The following is a 15,640-nucleotide window of genomic DNA, read 5'->3' on the forward strand; positions in this document are numbered from 1 at the left end:
AGACTCATCAGAAACCCTATGATGCCTTGCAGCATGAATGTATAACTCAATGAAACATAAACTGGCCTTGCAACACAAATGTATAACTCAACTGTTCATCTTTGGCATACCTGCTGTAGCTATCTGAACAGCTGGATAGAAAGGATTCTTGCCTTTCAGCTTCATTTATTCTCAAAGAAACTATCCATGTCACTGTGAACGAGTAATGTGCCAGAACGGAAGATGTGTGTTCTGAAAAAAATACTTTGCTGTTCACAAAATCACCTTGTCTTTCAATTCTTCTGGGAGTCTGCAAACAAGGCATAACCATTCTCCCCTTCCATGTGAAGTGGGAAGCGCTGTCCCTGTTATAATTTAGCTTTCTGAAACCATGTTGTTTTGGTGACATGGCCTAATCCGAAGGCAACTGAGAAGGATGCTTCCTTTCATCCCTCATTCATCTGGATGCCTTCACAGAGCCAGAACTGATGGACTGTATGAAGATGTGACAGTGTCAATGGATAATGTGTCTGATTGCTTTAAGAAGAAACATGTTTTGTCAAAAATAAGGCATGAACTCTTGAGATTGAGGGAGAAGCTGTTTAAAGGTGAAAAAGAATGTATGCAAAATATGGAAACAATTGATTTTATAAGATTTCCCCTCTCCTTTTCCAGGGGCTGTATTTTTCAGGCTTTGAGGTATCATAGAGGCGATGTCAGCTGGCCATGTCCCCACCATGCCCCATGCAAATAAAATTAAAAATATGCAGATAAACATAAAAACCAGCCCCTCCCACCACTTCACCTCACCACAATTTGCTTGAGATGCCCTATAAAATAAAATAAAAATATGCCTCTGTCACCCATTTCACCCCAGTCATAGGGGAAGAAGTAATGCTGCTGTTGCACTGTCTGCTGGCTCCGTGCAGCTGCCATCTTGGAATCCTCCATGCCACAGTACATCTGAGGGGGTCTCAATGTACATTGGTTGGAAAATCTTGCCAATGTGTATGTTCTCTGAAACCAGCTGGTTCCTGTAGACTGAAGATCTATTGTAATTCCCGGAGAACTCCTGACCCTACCTGGAGGCTCATAGCTCCTCCATCTAATCTCAAGGATCAAGCGAGGGCGAGTGTAGCTTTGATAATTTTCAGTCCTCCCGCCCCAGACTGGATCTGCCTCTGGCCACTCTCCTGCTACTGAACGAGGGAAGGCAGGCTCCTTATCAAGGGTGGAAGAACCTCTTCCAAAATGCCTCTCACCACTGATCAGTTGGACTGTGGAAGGAATAACTAGCAACAAAAGAAGGCCTTGGCTCATTTTGGAACAATATGGCAGCATCACTTCCAACACACACCAGAAGTGATGTCATTACATCACCACTGGTGTGAAGACACCCTGGTGTTTGGGGAACACTCTTTTGTGAAAATAATTTCTACCGTAGCATTTTTTGCTCAAATACCAGAGTGTTCCCAGAGCCGAGCCAAAGATTTATCACATCAAGAAGAATTAGGCTAGGAGAGTCTATAGAGTCTATGGCGTTAAATCAGTTATGCTGAACATGAGCTGCTGATTTAAAAATAATGCAAAAATTCATTTTGTGTTTGTCACTAGTGCTAACCTTCTGTTTTGATGCATGACCCTTTTCTGTACTGTTGGGGAGGTTGGTAATCAAATCTTCTTGCTATATTTATGCATATTTTCTCTTTGAACAAAAGCAGTTGTTTGCTAAGGCATGTAAACACTTTCATAAACTAGAGATACACTTGAGCAGACAAAGATGAGGCAAATAGAACCGTGAGCATAGTTATTGTTGTAAAGTAGGCTTTTCCAAACCCTGGCTTTATTCTTCATTCCGTGTGGCAAAAATCTGAAGTTCATCTTATAGCAAAAATCTTATAAGCAAAAGGCTCATGGGAATTGTAGTCCATGGACAGCTGGAGGGCCACAGTTTGACTACCCCTGGTCTAAGGCTTTTCAAGTTGTGATTAATTTCATGGGCACCTCATGGTAGGGTGTCAGGTGGAAGATATTTAAAATCATTTTTTGAGCATAGGAAAATGAAAGGAGACATTGATCACATGTCATTTCACTACTTCTGAGTAGAATGTGAGAATCAGGACTGAATATACATGTTGTTGTTGTTGTTGTTGTTGTCAGCGATTCAGCCATGTCTGACTCTCATATCTTACAAACCATGGTGTTTTTTTGTTAAAAAATCATTATATGCTATTTGTTTACAATGGCAAAAATGCCAGGAATTATGTCTACTTTGCTTCATAGCCAAAACAACTCTTGCATGAAATAAATTCGTAATTACACTGTACTATTGTAAATTGTACTATTATACTGTTACACTGAATACATTGTCCCAAGCAGATAATAAAGTAACCCCACATCCACCCCAAGTTCACTGGGACTAACCACTAAATTAATATTAATGCTATTGCAGTTTAGCCAGGCTGTTTTCTGCATCTGTTTTCTTATTCTTTTTTTTTAGTAGTGAAGAAAGAGAAAACAGAAGAAAATGGGAGCATTTCCTTAATATTCGTTGATTGTAGAATAGTACTTTGTTATCCGTGAAGAGGTTTTGAAGGTGCCTGGTATGCATGTCTACATTTTAATTCTCTCTTCTTTCCTTCAAAGGAGATGATTAACCTGTATGGAGCTCACCCTTTCTTCTTGTGCCTGGAAGATGAGAGTGGAAAGTCTTTTGGTGTTTTCTTCATGAATACCAATGCCATGGGTAAGTTACTATTGTGCACGGGCAGGTTTCCAGATGGCTTTCTTGTGCCCTTTCTAAAACAATTTTAAGAAACCCAGTTACCCAGGTGTCCAAGTGCTGAAAAGTTGTTGCTCTCCCACTTTCTAGGTATTTGTGAAATATTCTCCCGGCTAGCAAAATGTAGCTTTTCCCTGCTGCAAGACTATATTTTTCTCCTAATTTTTATGAATGTTGTGCTTGTATATATTGAATTTCCCAAATCCCACCCTATTCCAGTTCCACCTAGGGTAGCCAGTCCCAAGGGGATGGGTAAAGATCTACCAGAATTAAACCTGGTCTTCAGGTTATAGAGATCAGTTCCCCAGAAAAAATGGCTGTTTTGGAAAGTGGATTGTATGTCATTATACTCCATTAAGGTCCTCCCCTCTTCAAACCATGCCCTCCCCAGCTCTGCTCTTCCCCCTAAATTTCCAGGATTTTCCCAAATTACAGTTGGCAACCGTAGTTCTACTCCAAAATGCCCAGGAATTTTCCAACCCAGAGTGGACAATTGTAACCCTAGAGGGAAAAGAATCCCTTCAAATTTCAGAAAGTGTTCTCTACACCACTTTGTGTACTTAGAAGAAAATATCATAAGAATTGGTTTCTATTCCCCGCTTTTCACTACCCAAAGGATCTCAAAGTGGGTTACAATTGCCTTCTCTTCCTCTCCCCACAACAAACATCCTGTGAGGTAGGTGGGACTGAAAGGGCTCTGAAAGAACTGTGAGTGGCTCAAGATCGCCCAGCGGACTACATATGGGGGAACGGGGAATCAAAGCTGGTTTTCTTAGATTGGAGTCTGCCGCTCTTAACCACTGCACCACACTGGCTTTTCAATACATGACAGATGAGTCTAAACAGTTAAATCATTCTGATGAAACCCATACGTTCAGAAATATGTAACTCTGCTAAGGTTTGCACTATTAATGTATCAGTTGATGAGAAAAAGGTGGGAGCAGATCCACCAAAGTTTTACATTGAAAATATGTGCTATTTTCTCATGCTCACCATTGGATATACATGACTATTCACCTCACTGCATGCCAGCTTATGGTCATCTTGCCAGGAGTGTACAGGAGACCTTGTCTTCTGAAATGGTTTAAGGTGTGTTCTTTTCCTACGCTGCTATGCAAATACCTATTAATTTTTGGTTTGCCATTCTATCATACCCTTCGCATAGCCATGCTCCATACAGTGAACACTGTAGACCAGGGGTAGTCAACCTGTGGTCCTCCAGATGTCCATGGACTACAATTCCCATGAGCCCCTGCCAGCAAACTCTGGCAGGGACTCATGGGAATTGTAGTCCATGGACATCTGGAGGACCACAGGTTGACTACCCCTGCTGTAGACCACCTTCCTCAGTCCTAGTGAAAATTGACCTTCTCTGTCTGCCTATGGCAAAATATGTCCATCTCCTGTGTCTATCTTGTACTTACAACTAACCCAAATATATATATTTTTTCCTCTCGCTAGATGTTGTATTCCAACCTGCCCCGGCCATAACATACAGAACCATCGGTGGGATTCTAGATTTCTATGTTTTCTTGGGAGACACCCCTGAACAAGTTGTCCAAGAATATTTATCGGTAGGTTTTCGTTTCTGCTAAGTCAGTGAGGTACCTCTGGATATATTTTGGGAAACTGACTGACTTTGTAAAGTCCATTAAGAACGGCTGGTGTCACACTTTTGTGACTATCACTTGTAATTGCCATGTTGCTTGGAGCCATGGGACATGTTAATCATTCTGTTTTTGCCCAAGTCATTCCGTGGGCGGGCACTGTTTTCCGAAGAATGCTCCCATGTGCAATAAAGAGCCTTTGACTCGTTCCTGGAGATAAAAGGAAGCAATGGAGCCAGGACTCTGAAATATTGTAAATGCTTTACTCATTAACTTGACTCATACTCCTCCAGTTGTACCCACTCCTTGTTTTCTCCCTTGATTTTTCTTTGACTTTTTAAAAATTCAAGATCAAATGCTTGTCTTCAAGCATATAACTACACCTGAAACCAAAGAACACCTCGAGCTGCTACAAGCATAACCCCATCCTTGATCCTTAAAAAAAAAAAAAGTCATTTCTACATTCTAGCAACCAGCATGAAGCCTTACCTCAGAGCCTAGCTGGGATGTCTGGCTCACTTTTAATATAAATCACAGTTTCAGGTATCATCAATTTGTATTCAACCTCTGCAGTGCAGTGATGGCATTCATCCTACCAGCACCTCTGTGTTACTTAGAGGGGTCACTGTTGTTCATATGTGATATACAATGAGAACGGAGACTCTGGAAAGACTAATTGCCCAGTGAATTTTAAAGGCAAATTTAACCCTCACCCCCATCTTTACAAAACAAATTAACAGCTCTGATCCTTCAGTGGTAACCCTATTTATAAACTTTCCATTTGCATAAGCTTGGTTTTCTCCTTAAAACCTCTGGTATTGTGTATATATTCGTATTTGCTAAGAAGGAAACAGGGTTGGGAGGTGGATCATAGGGTGGGAAATCAATATTTTGCTGTTTGCTCTGCTATTTTTCTATCTGCTATCATGCTGTCAGGGGTGTTTTATGGGGTTTTATTGTATTTTTACTGTTTTTATTTTGCGTAAACCGCAGCGAGCCCAATGGAAGAGCAGTGGTATAAAAATCTAAATGAATGAATGAATGAATAAATGAATGAATGATAACATAAGAATGACCTGTAGGCAGCAACCATTTTGGAGTGTAGAAACCTCCTATTCAAAATTCTGTAAAAGATATATCATCTCTACCCTTCTTCTTTCTTTCTAAAACTCATTCATGTAACATATATATTAAAAATAACAAGCCCTCACTTCCATGTTTTAAACTTGCAGCTGATAGGATTGCCCCAAATGCCTTCCTATTGGAATCTAGGATTCCAGATCTGTCGCTGGAACTACACGGACCTTAACGATCTCAAAGCAGTGGTGCAAAGGAACCGGGAAGCTGGAATACCTTACGTAAGTATGGAGTAACTTGTAGCAGGGGAAGAGGCTGGTGTCCTCTAAAATGCTTTGCAAATGGAAGCCAATTCTTTTTTTATCGGCAGATTTCCACTGCTTTAGTTTTTGTGCACCCCTTCCCCTACTCCGCTGCACATGTGAGCACCAATAAAACATTATCCCCCTCAAAAGGAAGTTAGATGCAATTGTCTGTAGCAGGGTTAGTCAAACTGTGGCCCTCCAGATGTCCATGGACTACAATTCCCATGAGCCCCTGCCAGCAAAGGGCCACAGTTTGACTACCCCTGGTCTACCAGGACACCTGTGCTGTTGAAATAGAGCAATGCCTGGATTCACGATGAGAAAAAAGAAAAGTCTTCAGTTAGAATTACACTACCAGAGAATTTTTCTTCCAGCAAACGAACAGCGTTCAAATAGTATCTCGGCAAGGTTTTCCAGGTCAAACAAACAACCCCAAAGAATAAAAGATTGTCAAATTTTAGGATATCATTTTAGAATGAATTATGCACACGGGGAGCCAAGTGGGGAAGGAAGTCTTCTCCAGAGGCTGAAGAATCCAAAATGAGAACAGGTGCTAAATTTCCTCACACCTGGGAGAATTTAGTTATTGCAAAGAATGGCCTGTCAATGCCAAAAAAAAAGAGATTCCGTTTCATCAGGAAGTGAAAAGGTGTTTTCTCGCTTTGATTAAAGGTGTTGGATTTAAGGGAAACCAATTTTATATGTAACGTTAGAGTAGGCAACGCCTGTGAGGATTGTTGGTTCTTCAAGTTCCCTTGCCATCAATCCACTTCCCTGCTTTCCTTCTTTATATATAAAAGTAGAAAAATACAGTGACACAACTATGGTAATGGAAAGAGGAAAATGAATTATATAACATATAATAAATGTTTCTTATTCAGGCTCTGCATGCATGAAGCTGCAGGTGGGAAAGCTTTTCCATTTCTGAATTTCCCAGCATTAATAGAAGGGATAGCATGAGTAAAACTATAAACTATGAAATATGAGCAAGCCGATTTATGTGGAAGTAGCCTGGATACTCCTGGTGACTTTGCTAGGTTTACAGTGCCATTCCTAAACAGAGTTACATCCTTCTAAGTCCATTATAGTCATTGGGTTTAGAAGGGCATAAGTCTGTTAAGGATCACACTGCTATAAGTTACATTGAATGCTTATACAATTCATGTACTGCATGCAAATGATTTTGCTTTGATTTTGCTTTCAGTAAAGTTACCTGGACAGTTTTCCAGGTTCTAGTCCCTGGTTTCATTTGTAGAATGAATGTACATTGGCTGTTTCTTCCAAAGTGATGTATGCATGTACGTGCATGATGTGCATGTATTCACCATAACATGTAAATAGGGCTTATGGTTAATACATTGTACTCAGCGGCTTCTTTTTCTTCTCTGTAGTGTCATTTTCCGCCCCCTCCCCCTATTGGTGTGAGCCAGTTTCGTGTGAGAGCCAGTTTGGTGTCGTGGTTAGGAGTGCAGACTTCTAATCTGGCATGCCAGGTTCGATTCTGCACTCCCCCACATGCAACCAGCTGGGTGACCTTGGGCTCGCCACGGCACTGATAAAACTGTTCTGACTGAGCAGTGATATCAGGGCTCTCTCAGCCTCACCCACCTCACAGGGTGTCTGTTGTGGGGAGAGGAATGGGAAGGCGACTGTAAGCCGCTTTGAGCCTCCTTCGGGTAGGGAAAAGCGGCATATAAGAACCAACTCTTCTTCTTCTTCTAAATATGGTGTGATTTTATGTTCTCAGACATACTAGGTTTGTATTAACCAGGGCTAGTTTTTAAAGGCAGCTAGCAAACTCTGATTAGAGCTCATTTATTGCAAAGGTATCCCATACATTCATAAAGTTTCCTTTATTAAATTTAAGGTGGCTTATGTAGGAATATCAAGAGGTCTCCCGTTCAAGTTCTAACTAGACCCAGACCTGCCTAGGCTCTCCAAAATGGATGGAGTCTGTACTGACTATCTGTAGAATTGATACCGCAATAACTCCAGAGATCATGTTGATGCTGCCACCATCTAACAGTCACAGAAATGTGTGAAAAAGTCCCCCTGTTGAATCTGTCCTATGTGGAGGGAACCAGTTTCTATGCAGAGTGACTCACCTCTGTGATGTCAACATGCTCCCCTATTTTCTTTCCATGTCAAGTTGCCTTCATGGTTTATCACAATAGTGGTAGTTAAAGAGATGATGAACCCTGAGGGCCCTGTCTCTCCCCATTTCTGGAGGACAAGTCTCATTTGGATGTGTGTACTTTTCCAGCCAAGCAAGGATGAAAAATTTCTCCACTAATTCCAGATTTTTGAAGAAATTAGCATTCTCAGAACACAGGTCAATAACTTTTGTAAGTGAAGTTAGGAGAGCAAAATAAACAATAAAATAAAAATAAAAAATATATCCGGCTTGCTTTTTGTTTTCTTTTAGGATGTGCAGTACACAGATATTGACTACATGGAAGATAAAAAAGATTTTACTTACGATACAATAGATTTTGCAGGCCTCCCGGAATTTGTGGATGACCTTCACAACCATGGGCAGAAATACGTCATAATACTGGTAATTTCAATGATTGTTACATGTTATAGAAACTATTGTTGAAATGATTACTTGTAGGTGATTTTTTAAAAATACTCCATGCACTGTGGTTGACCATTGACTATGTTGTTTGACAGTTTCTTGCACAATTCAAAAACTTGATAATTTTTTGGGGAAAAAATCAGGTTTTCTTTTCCTGTTTTGATTAGGATCCTGCCATAGCTACTGGACCTCGCCGTAATAATATGCCGTATGCAACCTACCAACGTGGACAGGCAAAGGATGTTTGGATAAAAGATGCACAGGGAGTGGAACCTCTTATTGGAGAGGTAAGTGATGGATTTTAGAAACTTCTTTACACATTTTGGGCACCATCTATTTTACATAAAAAGAGCACTTTGAAAGCCCTGTTGAATTGCCTGGAAACTAATTATACCAGGATATGAAAAGCTTACTCAGAACACACCATCTTCTTGCAGCACGCAACTACACACCTGCAACTTGTAGGAGAGGAAAAAAGACCCCTTTTAATTGGCATTTGTGTAAGGGCTAGTCACTACAAACAGGTAGCAAGTCCACCATCCAGCTCCATGCTCATTTAAGGCATCTCCCTGAAGGATAAGGTTTTTGGGGAGCTGACTTATTCTATTTTTATTCCACCCTTTGTTCCAGGAAATCATAGTTGTCTTCTTGTTTCTTCCCCTCTGGTTTTCTGCAAAACAGTCCTGGGAGTCTGGTCAGGTTGGTCCATAGTTTAAGGTCCCTGGCCACTTGAACTTGGTTCAAGATCACACTGGAAAGCTCCGTAGGTTGCGAGATTTGAACCTATGCGTCCTCCAGTCTATGCATCCATACTCCCCCATACTTTCCTCCCAGTCATGATTCCAAATTTCATTTCGATCAAATGGTCTCCCCCATCCCCAGAACATGATCTCATCTGATACATTTTTTCTATTTGAAAGAAGAAGAAGAAGAGTTGGTTCTTATATGCCACTTTTCCCTACCCGAAGGAGGCTCAAAGTGGCTTACAGTTGCCTTCCCATTTCTCTCCCCACAACAGACACCCTGTGGGGTGGGTGAGGCTGAGAGAGCCCTGATATCACTGCCCGGTCAGAACAGTTTTATCAGTGCCGTGGCGAGCCCAAGGTCACCCAGCTGGCTGCATGTGGGGGAGCGCAGAATCGAACCTGGCATGCCAGATTAGAAGTCTGCACTCCTAACCACTACACCAAACTGGCTCTCTTGACTCTTCAAAAGCCTGACTCTTCAAAATAAATTCTGGTGGTTCTGATGCTGTAGCAGAGAGAGAGAGGGAGAGGGAGAGGGAGAGGGAGGGAGAGAGAGAGAGAGAGAGAGAGAGAGAGAGAGAGAGAGGTCTTTCCACTAACTTAGTTCTTATGAAATTACAGTTGCCACAAATTTTGCCTAAATTAACATCTGAAGGTGCATTTTTAAATTCTTTCTCAAATGAAACATCCAGGTTTATAATTTCCTTTGCAAATCCTGAATACTCTTAAACAGGACTATTTCTGACCTTTTTCATTAATTGATAACTTACATGCACTCCAACACGGCTCCCCACTTGAATCTTGCATGTCCTCTGATTTTCATAATTTCATATTAGTGGTTTTCTCTGGTGCATGGACCTTCTGCTGACATAAAAGGCTATTCTGCCCATGGAAGCTCCTTGTTCTTCAGGAATCTTCCATTTCTATTTCCTATGTTTTTGAAGTTTCACTGGTTTCTTTCTTTGACCGCAGGTGTGGCCAGGAGAGTCAGTCTTTCCAGATTTCACAAATCCTGCCACTGTCGAATGGTGGATCGAGGAATGCCGTCTGTTTCACAACATCCTTCAGTTTGATGGGATATGGGTGGTATGTAGTATACATACATAATAGATCTTGTGAAGTCTACAACCCCCAAAGGGCATTCTGCTCTGCTAACACCAACCAACTGGTGGTTCCTGGCCCCAGGAAAGTACATCTGGCCTCAACCAGAGCCAGGGTGTTTTCTGCCCAGGCCCCCACCTGGTGGAATTGGCTCCTGGAACAGGTCATACAGAAATAGCACAGTTCTGCATGCCTGTAAGATGGAGTTCTTCCTCTGGGTTTTTGGTTGGGGTCAGTGAAATGATTGCCATCTATGGGAGCCCTCCCTACATGTAAGATGTCCCAGACTGTTCTCTAGCTCTGGAAGAATTGCTTTAGGATGTTTTGGGCTGATTCTGCATTGAGCAGGGGGTTGGACTAGATGGCCTGTATGGCCCCTTCCAACTCTATGATTCTATGATTCTATGAATGTACTTTATATCTGGGATTGCTGGTTGCAGGCATTTTTGCTTAATCTGTTTTAATTTTCAAGTTAATCATAAAACGTAAATGTTAATTGATTTAACTTAGTTTCTGTTATTGAAAATAGATGTACACTGCCCTGAACCGGCTCTCTGGGAGGGTGATATAGAAATTTAAATAAATAATATGAAATGTTTTTTTGTTATTATTCCCCTTTGCTGTAATAATGAAAATGACAATAGCAACTTTTTGCTTTACTTTTCCATTAATTTCTGAACTAGTACAGAAATTACTGCACTAGTACAGATTTCTAGATTAACCTACCTAAAGTAAACAGAAAAAGATAAGATCATGTATCTCTAACTGAAGACTACTTGGAGTTATACACAGCCTTGATTCAGGTCAAGGCTGTGTAAGGAGAGGAGAGAAGACTCATTTTAGTTTTGCTTTGTAAAATCAGGGTCCCTGTACTGTTATTAATCTTTGAAAGGGAAAAGATAGACCCTTTAAACACTTGTCCCCCCCCCCCGCCCCCAATACAAATAATGGGCAGCCCAGTTTCAATTAGTAAAATCAAACAGGGGTTTGACCAGCTAAATCCCTTCTCCTGTTTCTCATGACCCCAATTTGAATGAATTTGGCTCTTACATTTGCAATGATGTGCCCTTTGTGTTTGCAATGATGTCCGTATGTGAAATGGGAAGTATCATTTGAGTGCATTTGACAACATTTCCATTGTGCTCAAAAAGAAAATCCAGATTAACGAAAACAGCAATTTAATGAAGTTAGCGCAGTCATGCTTTTCTGCCCATCTTTTCTCCTAGGATATGAATGAAGTATCCAATTTCGTCAAAGGTTCAAAGACTGGCTGTGCAGCAAACAGCTTAAATTACCCACCTTTTACACCAAGTAAGTTGTTAAAGTGAAAATTCCAATTTTTTTTTCCCACGGGCTAGCTGAAGATGACTATTTGCCGGGTTGGTTTCTCTCATATTTGTAAAGCAGATATTCTAAGAAGGCAATTCTTAACAGATTTATAAGCATGGGAAAAATAAGTGGTTAAAGAGAAAACCTTCAGTGCTGTGAAACCTTATTTTCTTGTAGGTAATGGTTTATAATCTAACGAACGGCGCAGGCAGAATAGAATCTGATTGTTTCTCAGCAGGCTAACATGCACTGTCTTATAATAACAAATTTTTATTGGTGCGTTACAAGTAAATGGATGAACAATCATGCAGTTGTGGATTGATTGCTACGGGGTTGAAGGAAGGGCAAAGCTAATTAGAGTCTCTGAATTCCAGTGAAAACCAAAGAGAACAATAAATAAATCCAGTGCCTTCAATCTAGTGTGGCAGTTCCAAATGCACTCTCTGTACCTTTTCTCAGCACTCCCTGAATATGAAACTGCCAACAGCTACCTCATGAGAGTTTTAGATCTGGAAGCATTAAATATCACCTCTGTGTCTTGAAGGATTCCATCTACTTCAAAGGAATTTCCTCTTTCTTCTCCCACAGAGATTCTTGACGGAGTCATGTATTCGAAGACTCTTTGTATGGATGCTGTGCAGCACTGGGGGAAGCACTATGATGTCCACAGTCTCTACGGATATTCCATGGCAAATGCTACTGAGGAGTAAGAAATTCTTCATGATCCTTTCCTTCATTTAAGTGTATCAATATGGCCATGGATTACGTTGCATTTTGTGGAATTGCTAGTCAAAGTTCATTTTGAAATACTGAAAAATGAATAATTCTTGTGTTTTTTAGTGCAGAATTTTAGTAGAGCATCATCTCAAGTGACTATCATTTTTATGATTGAGTATAGAAGCTCTGAGCTCAAGTTAAACAAAAATGGGGGTGGAAAGTGTCATCAGGTTGCAGTGGACTTATGGCAAGCTTGAACAATTTTTAAGGCAAGAAATGGAGTTTGCCATTGCTTGCGTCTGTGTAGCAATCTTGGACTTGCTTGGTAGTCTCAGCCTTCTTTAACTCATGACATTTGAGGAGATTAGGCTAGCCTGGGTGATCCAAGCCAAACAAAAATACCAGTCTGCAGAAGATACTGCTGCTGAGTTAGTATTTATACCCTGCTTTGACTACCCAAAGAAGTCTCAAAGGATTTTCCTCTCCCCACAACACCCTGTAGGGCAGGGGGAGCTGAAAGAGCTCTAACAAATTTGTTCTCTGGGAATATTACTAACAGGACTATAACTGGCCCAAGGTCACCGAGCTGGCTGCATGTGGAGGAATGGAGAATCAAACCCGGTTACCAGGCTTAACTGTTCAAACATTCATAAGTCTCTTCTTCATTTGCCCCCTCCCAATAACCTAGGAGACAAATAGTCAAGAGAGTGAGTGGTCCAAAGTTTTACAATTATCTTCAACTCAGAGTAGGAGTTTGAACCTTGATGTTTCAGCTGTGGCATGCAAATTACTGCATCACACTATCTATGAAATAATTAAAAATAAATTTTATTGACTTGGTTGAAGTGATGTGTCACTGCCAAATTGTGCAATACGCACCAATATTGTGTTGACATTAAGCTATCACTGGAGCCAAGCAATCCTGTGACAATAGTTTTATATGACAGGATACTTTGTTTGTCCCTAAATGTTTACTGAAGAAAATACAGATCAAACACAAGGATGCCATGACAATTGTCTCCTACCATCCCACTCAGCCCAATTCATAATTTTAAAATTTGGCCTTTTGCCCTGCCATCTGACGTGGACCAAATGATGGATGGCTTAATGCTGCAGTGGGCCAAGTTTTCAGGCACTGGGAAATTATTTTAGCTTGTTCTTCCCTGTTTCAATACTCTGATTGCAGTTTTGAAAACAGCAACTAAAACTGCTTTCTGCCATGTGCAAAACCATACCTCCTTTCTCTCCCAACTCCCTGCAAAGATTTTAATCCACCCTCCAAAACAAAACAAAGAAACAACAGCAACAACAAAAACCCCTTGCATTGCCTTGAAAATAACTCAAAGTCTGAAGGAATCTCATGTCTCCTCCCCATCTGGGAGGTGAGGGTGGAAAGTGGCATCAAGTCACAGCTGTTTTATGGCCACCGTAAGGAGTTTTCAAGTCAAAAGACATTCAGAGTTCTTCCTCTGACCCTGGTATTTCTTGGAAGTTGCCCATCCAGGTACTAACCAGTGCCAATCCTGCTTAGCTACCAAGATCTGATGAGAACAGGCTAGCTGTCTAGATCAGGGCCATCTCAGTGGAACATCTTAAAAGGACTCTTTTTAGCACCAACTGTATTGGGGCTATTAATGAGATTGAGAACATGTTATTGTACTATTGATTGTGAGACATTCAGCCTTTGCATCACAGGCTGCTGAATGTATTTATCACTACTGATTTTAACCTGACTCAATCGGAGCAGCCCAATCCAAATGAAATCCTACCAATGCAATCTATAGTGCACTAGACTATCACATCTTGTGTCCTAGTCAATATGCATCTGTTGAGACACCGTAAACTCACAGTTGCCTTATTTGCTGCCACATCACACTAGCTAGGTAAAGGTAAAGGTATCCCCTGTGCAAGCACTGGGTCATGTCTGACCCTTGGGGTGATGCCCTCTAGTGTTTTCATGGCAGACTCAATACGGGGTGGTTTGCCAGTGCCTTCCCCAGTCATTACCGTTTACCCCCCAGCAAGCTGGGTACTCATTTTACCGACCTCGGAAGGATGGAAGGCTGAGTCAACCTTGAGCTGGCTGCTCGGATCGAATTCCCACCCTCGTGGGCAGAGATTTCAGTCTGCATGTCTGCTGCCACAAGAGGCTCTTACACAAGCTACTCATACTCAATTTGCAGTTCACCAAAATCCCAAGATCCTGAACACACATATTTCTTTCCAGAATAGTAGCCCCCATCCAGAGTGTGTGTATAACATTTTTACTATCCAGATGCAAAATCTTACTGTTATCTCTATTAAATCACATCTAGTCCATGTCTGCTCATTTGTTTAGCTATTCCCAAATTCTGATTGTATTTTATATGCATCTTTGAAAGTTTTTGCTTCCCCGCCCAATATGGTATCATCTGCAAATTTAACAATCTTTTCACATCCTCATCAAGATCACTGATGAAATATTTAAAAGCTGGCACCTGTGCACCAGTTGTGCACCCCTTAAAAATACTTCACTCTGCACTGACAGTTTCTGCACTAATTCCACAAATTCATTTTGTTTTTCAGGGCTCTCAAAGCTATTTTTGTCAACAAAAGAAGCTTCCTACTCTCCCGATCCACTTTTGCAGGATCGGGAAGATTCACAGGACATTGGACAGGAGATAATTTTGCCACTTGGGACAACATGAAGTGGTCCATACAAGGAATTTTGGAATTTGGTCTCTTTGGATACCCTTATGTAAGATTCCTTAAATTGTTATTATACAGATGATTAGGTTGTGGTCATAGAGGAAACATAGCTACATCCCTGTGTTTTATGCAAGCAAAGCCTCTTAGATTCCAAACCAATTTTTATTACATTGTCTATTGTAATAATGGTCACATAAGAAGCCTTTTATTACCTGTTCATCCTTTCTTCTGAATGTATCTTTTTGTGTCAAGATTGGGAATGTACTGCATCCTATAGATCAGGGGTTCACTGGCAGGGGCTCATGGGAATTGTAGTCCATGGACATGCAGCTCAGCAGCAGTACATTACAGTATGTCTGTTGCTTAACCATTTATCTGTTTTTGCTGTCCCAGGAAGGAAGCACGGTAGACTTATAGATTGATTAAAATACAGCTCCAAGCCAGCTACAAAACTCACACCATTTACAAAACCATAATCCAGCAAATCCTGGTAGTGTACAAATGTCCAACAATAAAAATACTTAGAGGAAGCAAAGTAATTTTTTTCTTTATATAAAGCTCTAGTGATGGTCAGCTACACATAACTGGTGGACTGCATTTTACTGCTTCAAAATAGTGTAAATATGCTTGAGGCTATCAATGCATAAATATCTCTAGTTCTGCATTTATCACATGTTCTCCTAGTTAGTTCCATGTTCTCCTTCAGACTCCTGTATGAAAAAAAGCAGCCC

At 40.9% G+C, this 15,640-nt stretch overlaps 1 protein-coding gene across 1 annotated transcript in view; it reads left to right on the forward strand.

Annotated features, from left to right (window-relative positions):
- Positions 1-15,640, forward strand: part of SI (sucrase-isomaltase) — a 107,574-nt gene that overhangs the window by 27,985 nt on the left and 63,949 nt on the right. Inside the window, exons 8-16 of the mRNA XM_077348509.1 lie at positions 2,626-2,725; positions 4,223-4,335; positions 5,601-5,726; positions 8,176-8,307; positions 8,496-8,615; positions 10,047-10,160; positions 11,402-11,486; positions 12,093-12,210; positions 14,787-14,958. Of these exons, the coding sequence (XP_077204624.1) occupies positions 2,626-2,725; positions 4,223-4,335; positions 5,601-5,726; positions 8,176-8,307; positions 8,496-8,615; positions 10,047-10,160; positions 11,402-11,486; positions 12,093-12,210; positions 14,787-14,958 (1,080 nt within the window). The remainder of the gene's footprint in view (positions 1-2,625; positions 2,726-4,222; positions 4,336-5,600; positions 5,727-8,175; positions 8,308-8,495; positions 8,616-10,046; positions 10,161-11,401; positions 11,487-12,092; positions 12,211-14,786; positions 14,959-15,640) is intronic.

The sequence above is a fragment of the Paroedura picta genome, chromosome 8 (genome assembly GCF_049243985.1).
Source record: "Paroedura picta isolate Pp20150507F chromosome 8, Ppicta_v3.0, whole genome shotgun sequence".
In the NCBI taxonomy this organism is placed as follows: Eukaryota; Metazoa; Chordata; class Lepidosauria; order Squamata; family Gekkonidae; genus Paroedura; species Paroedura picta.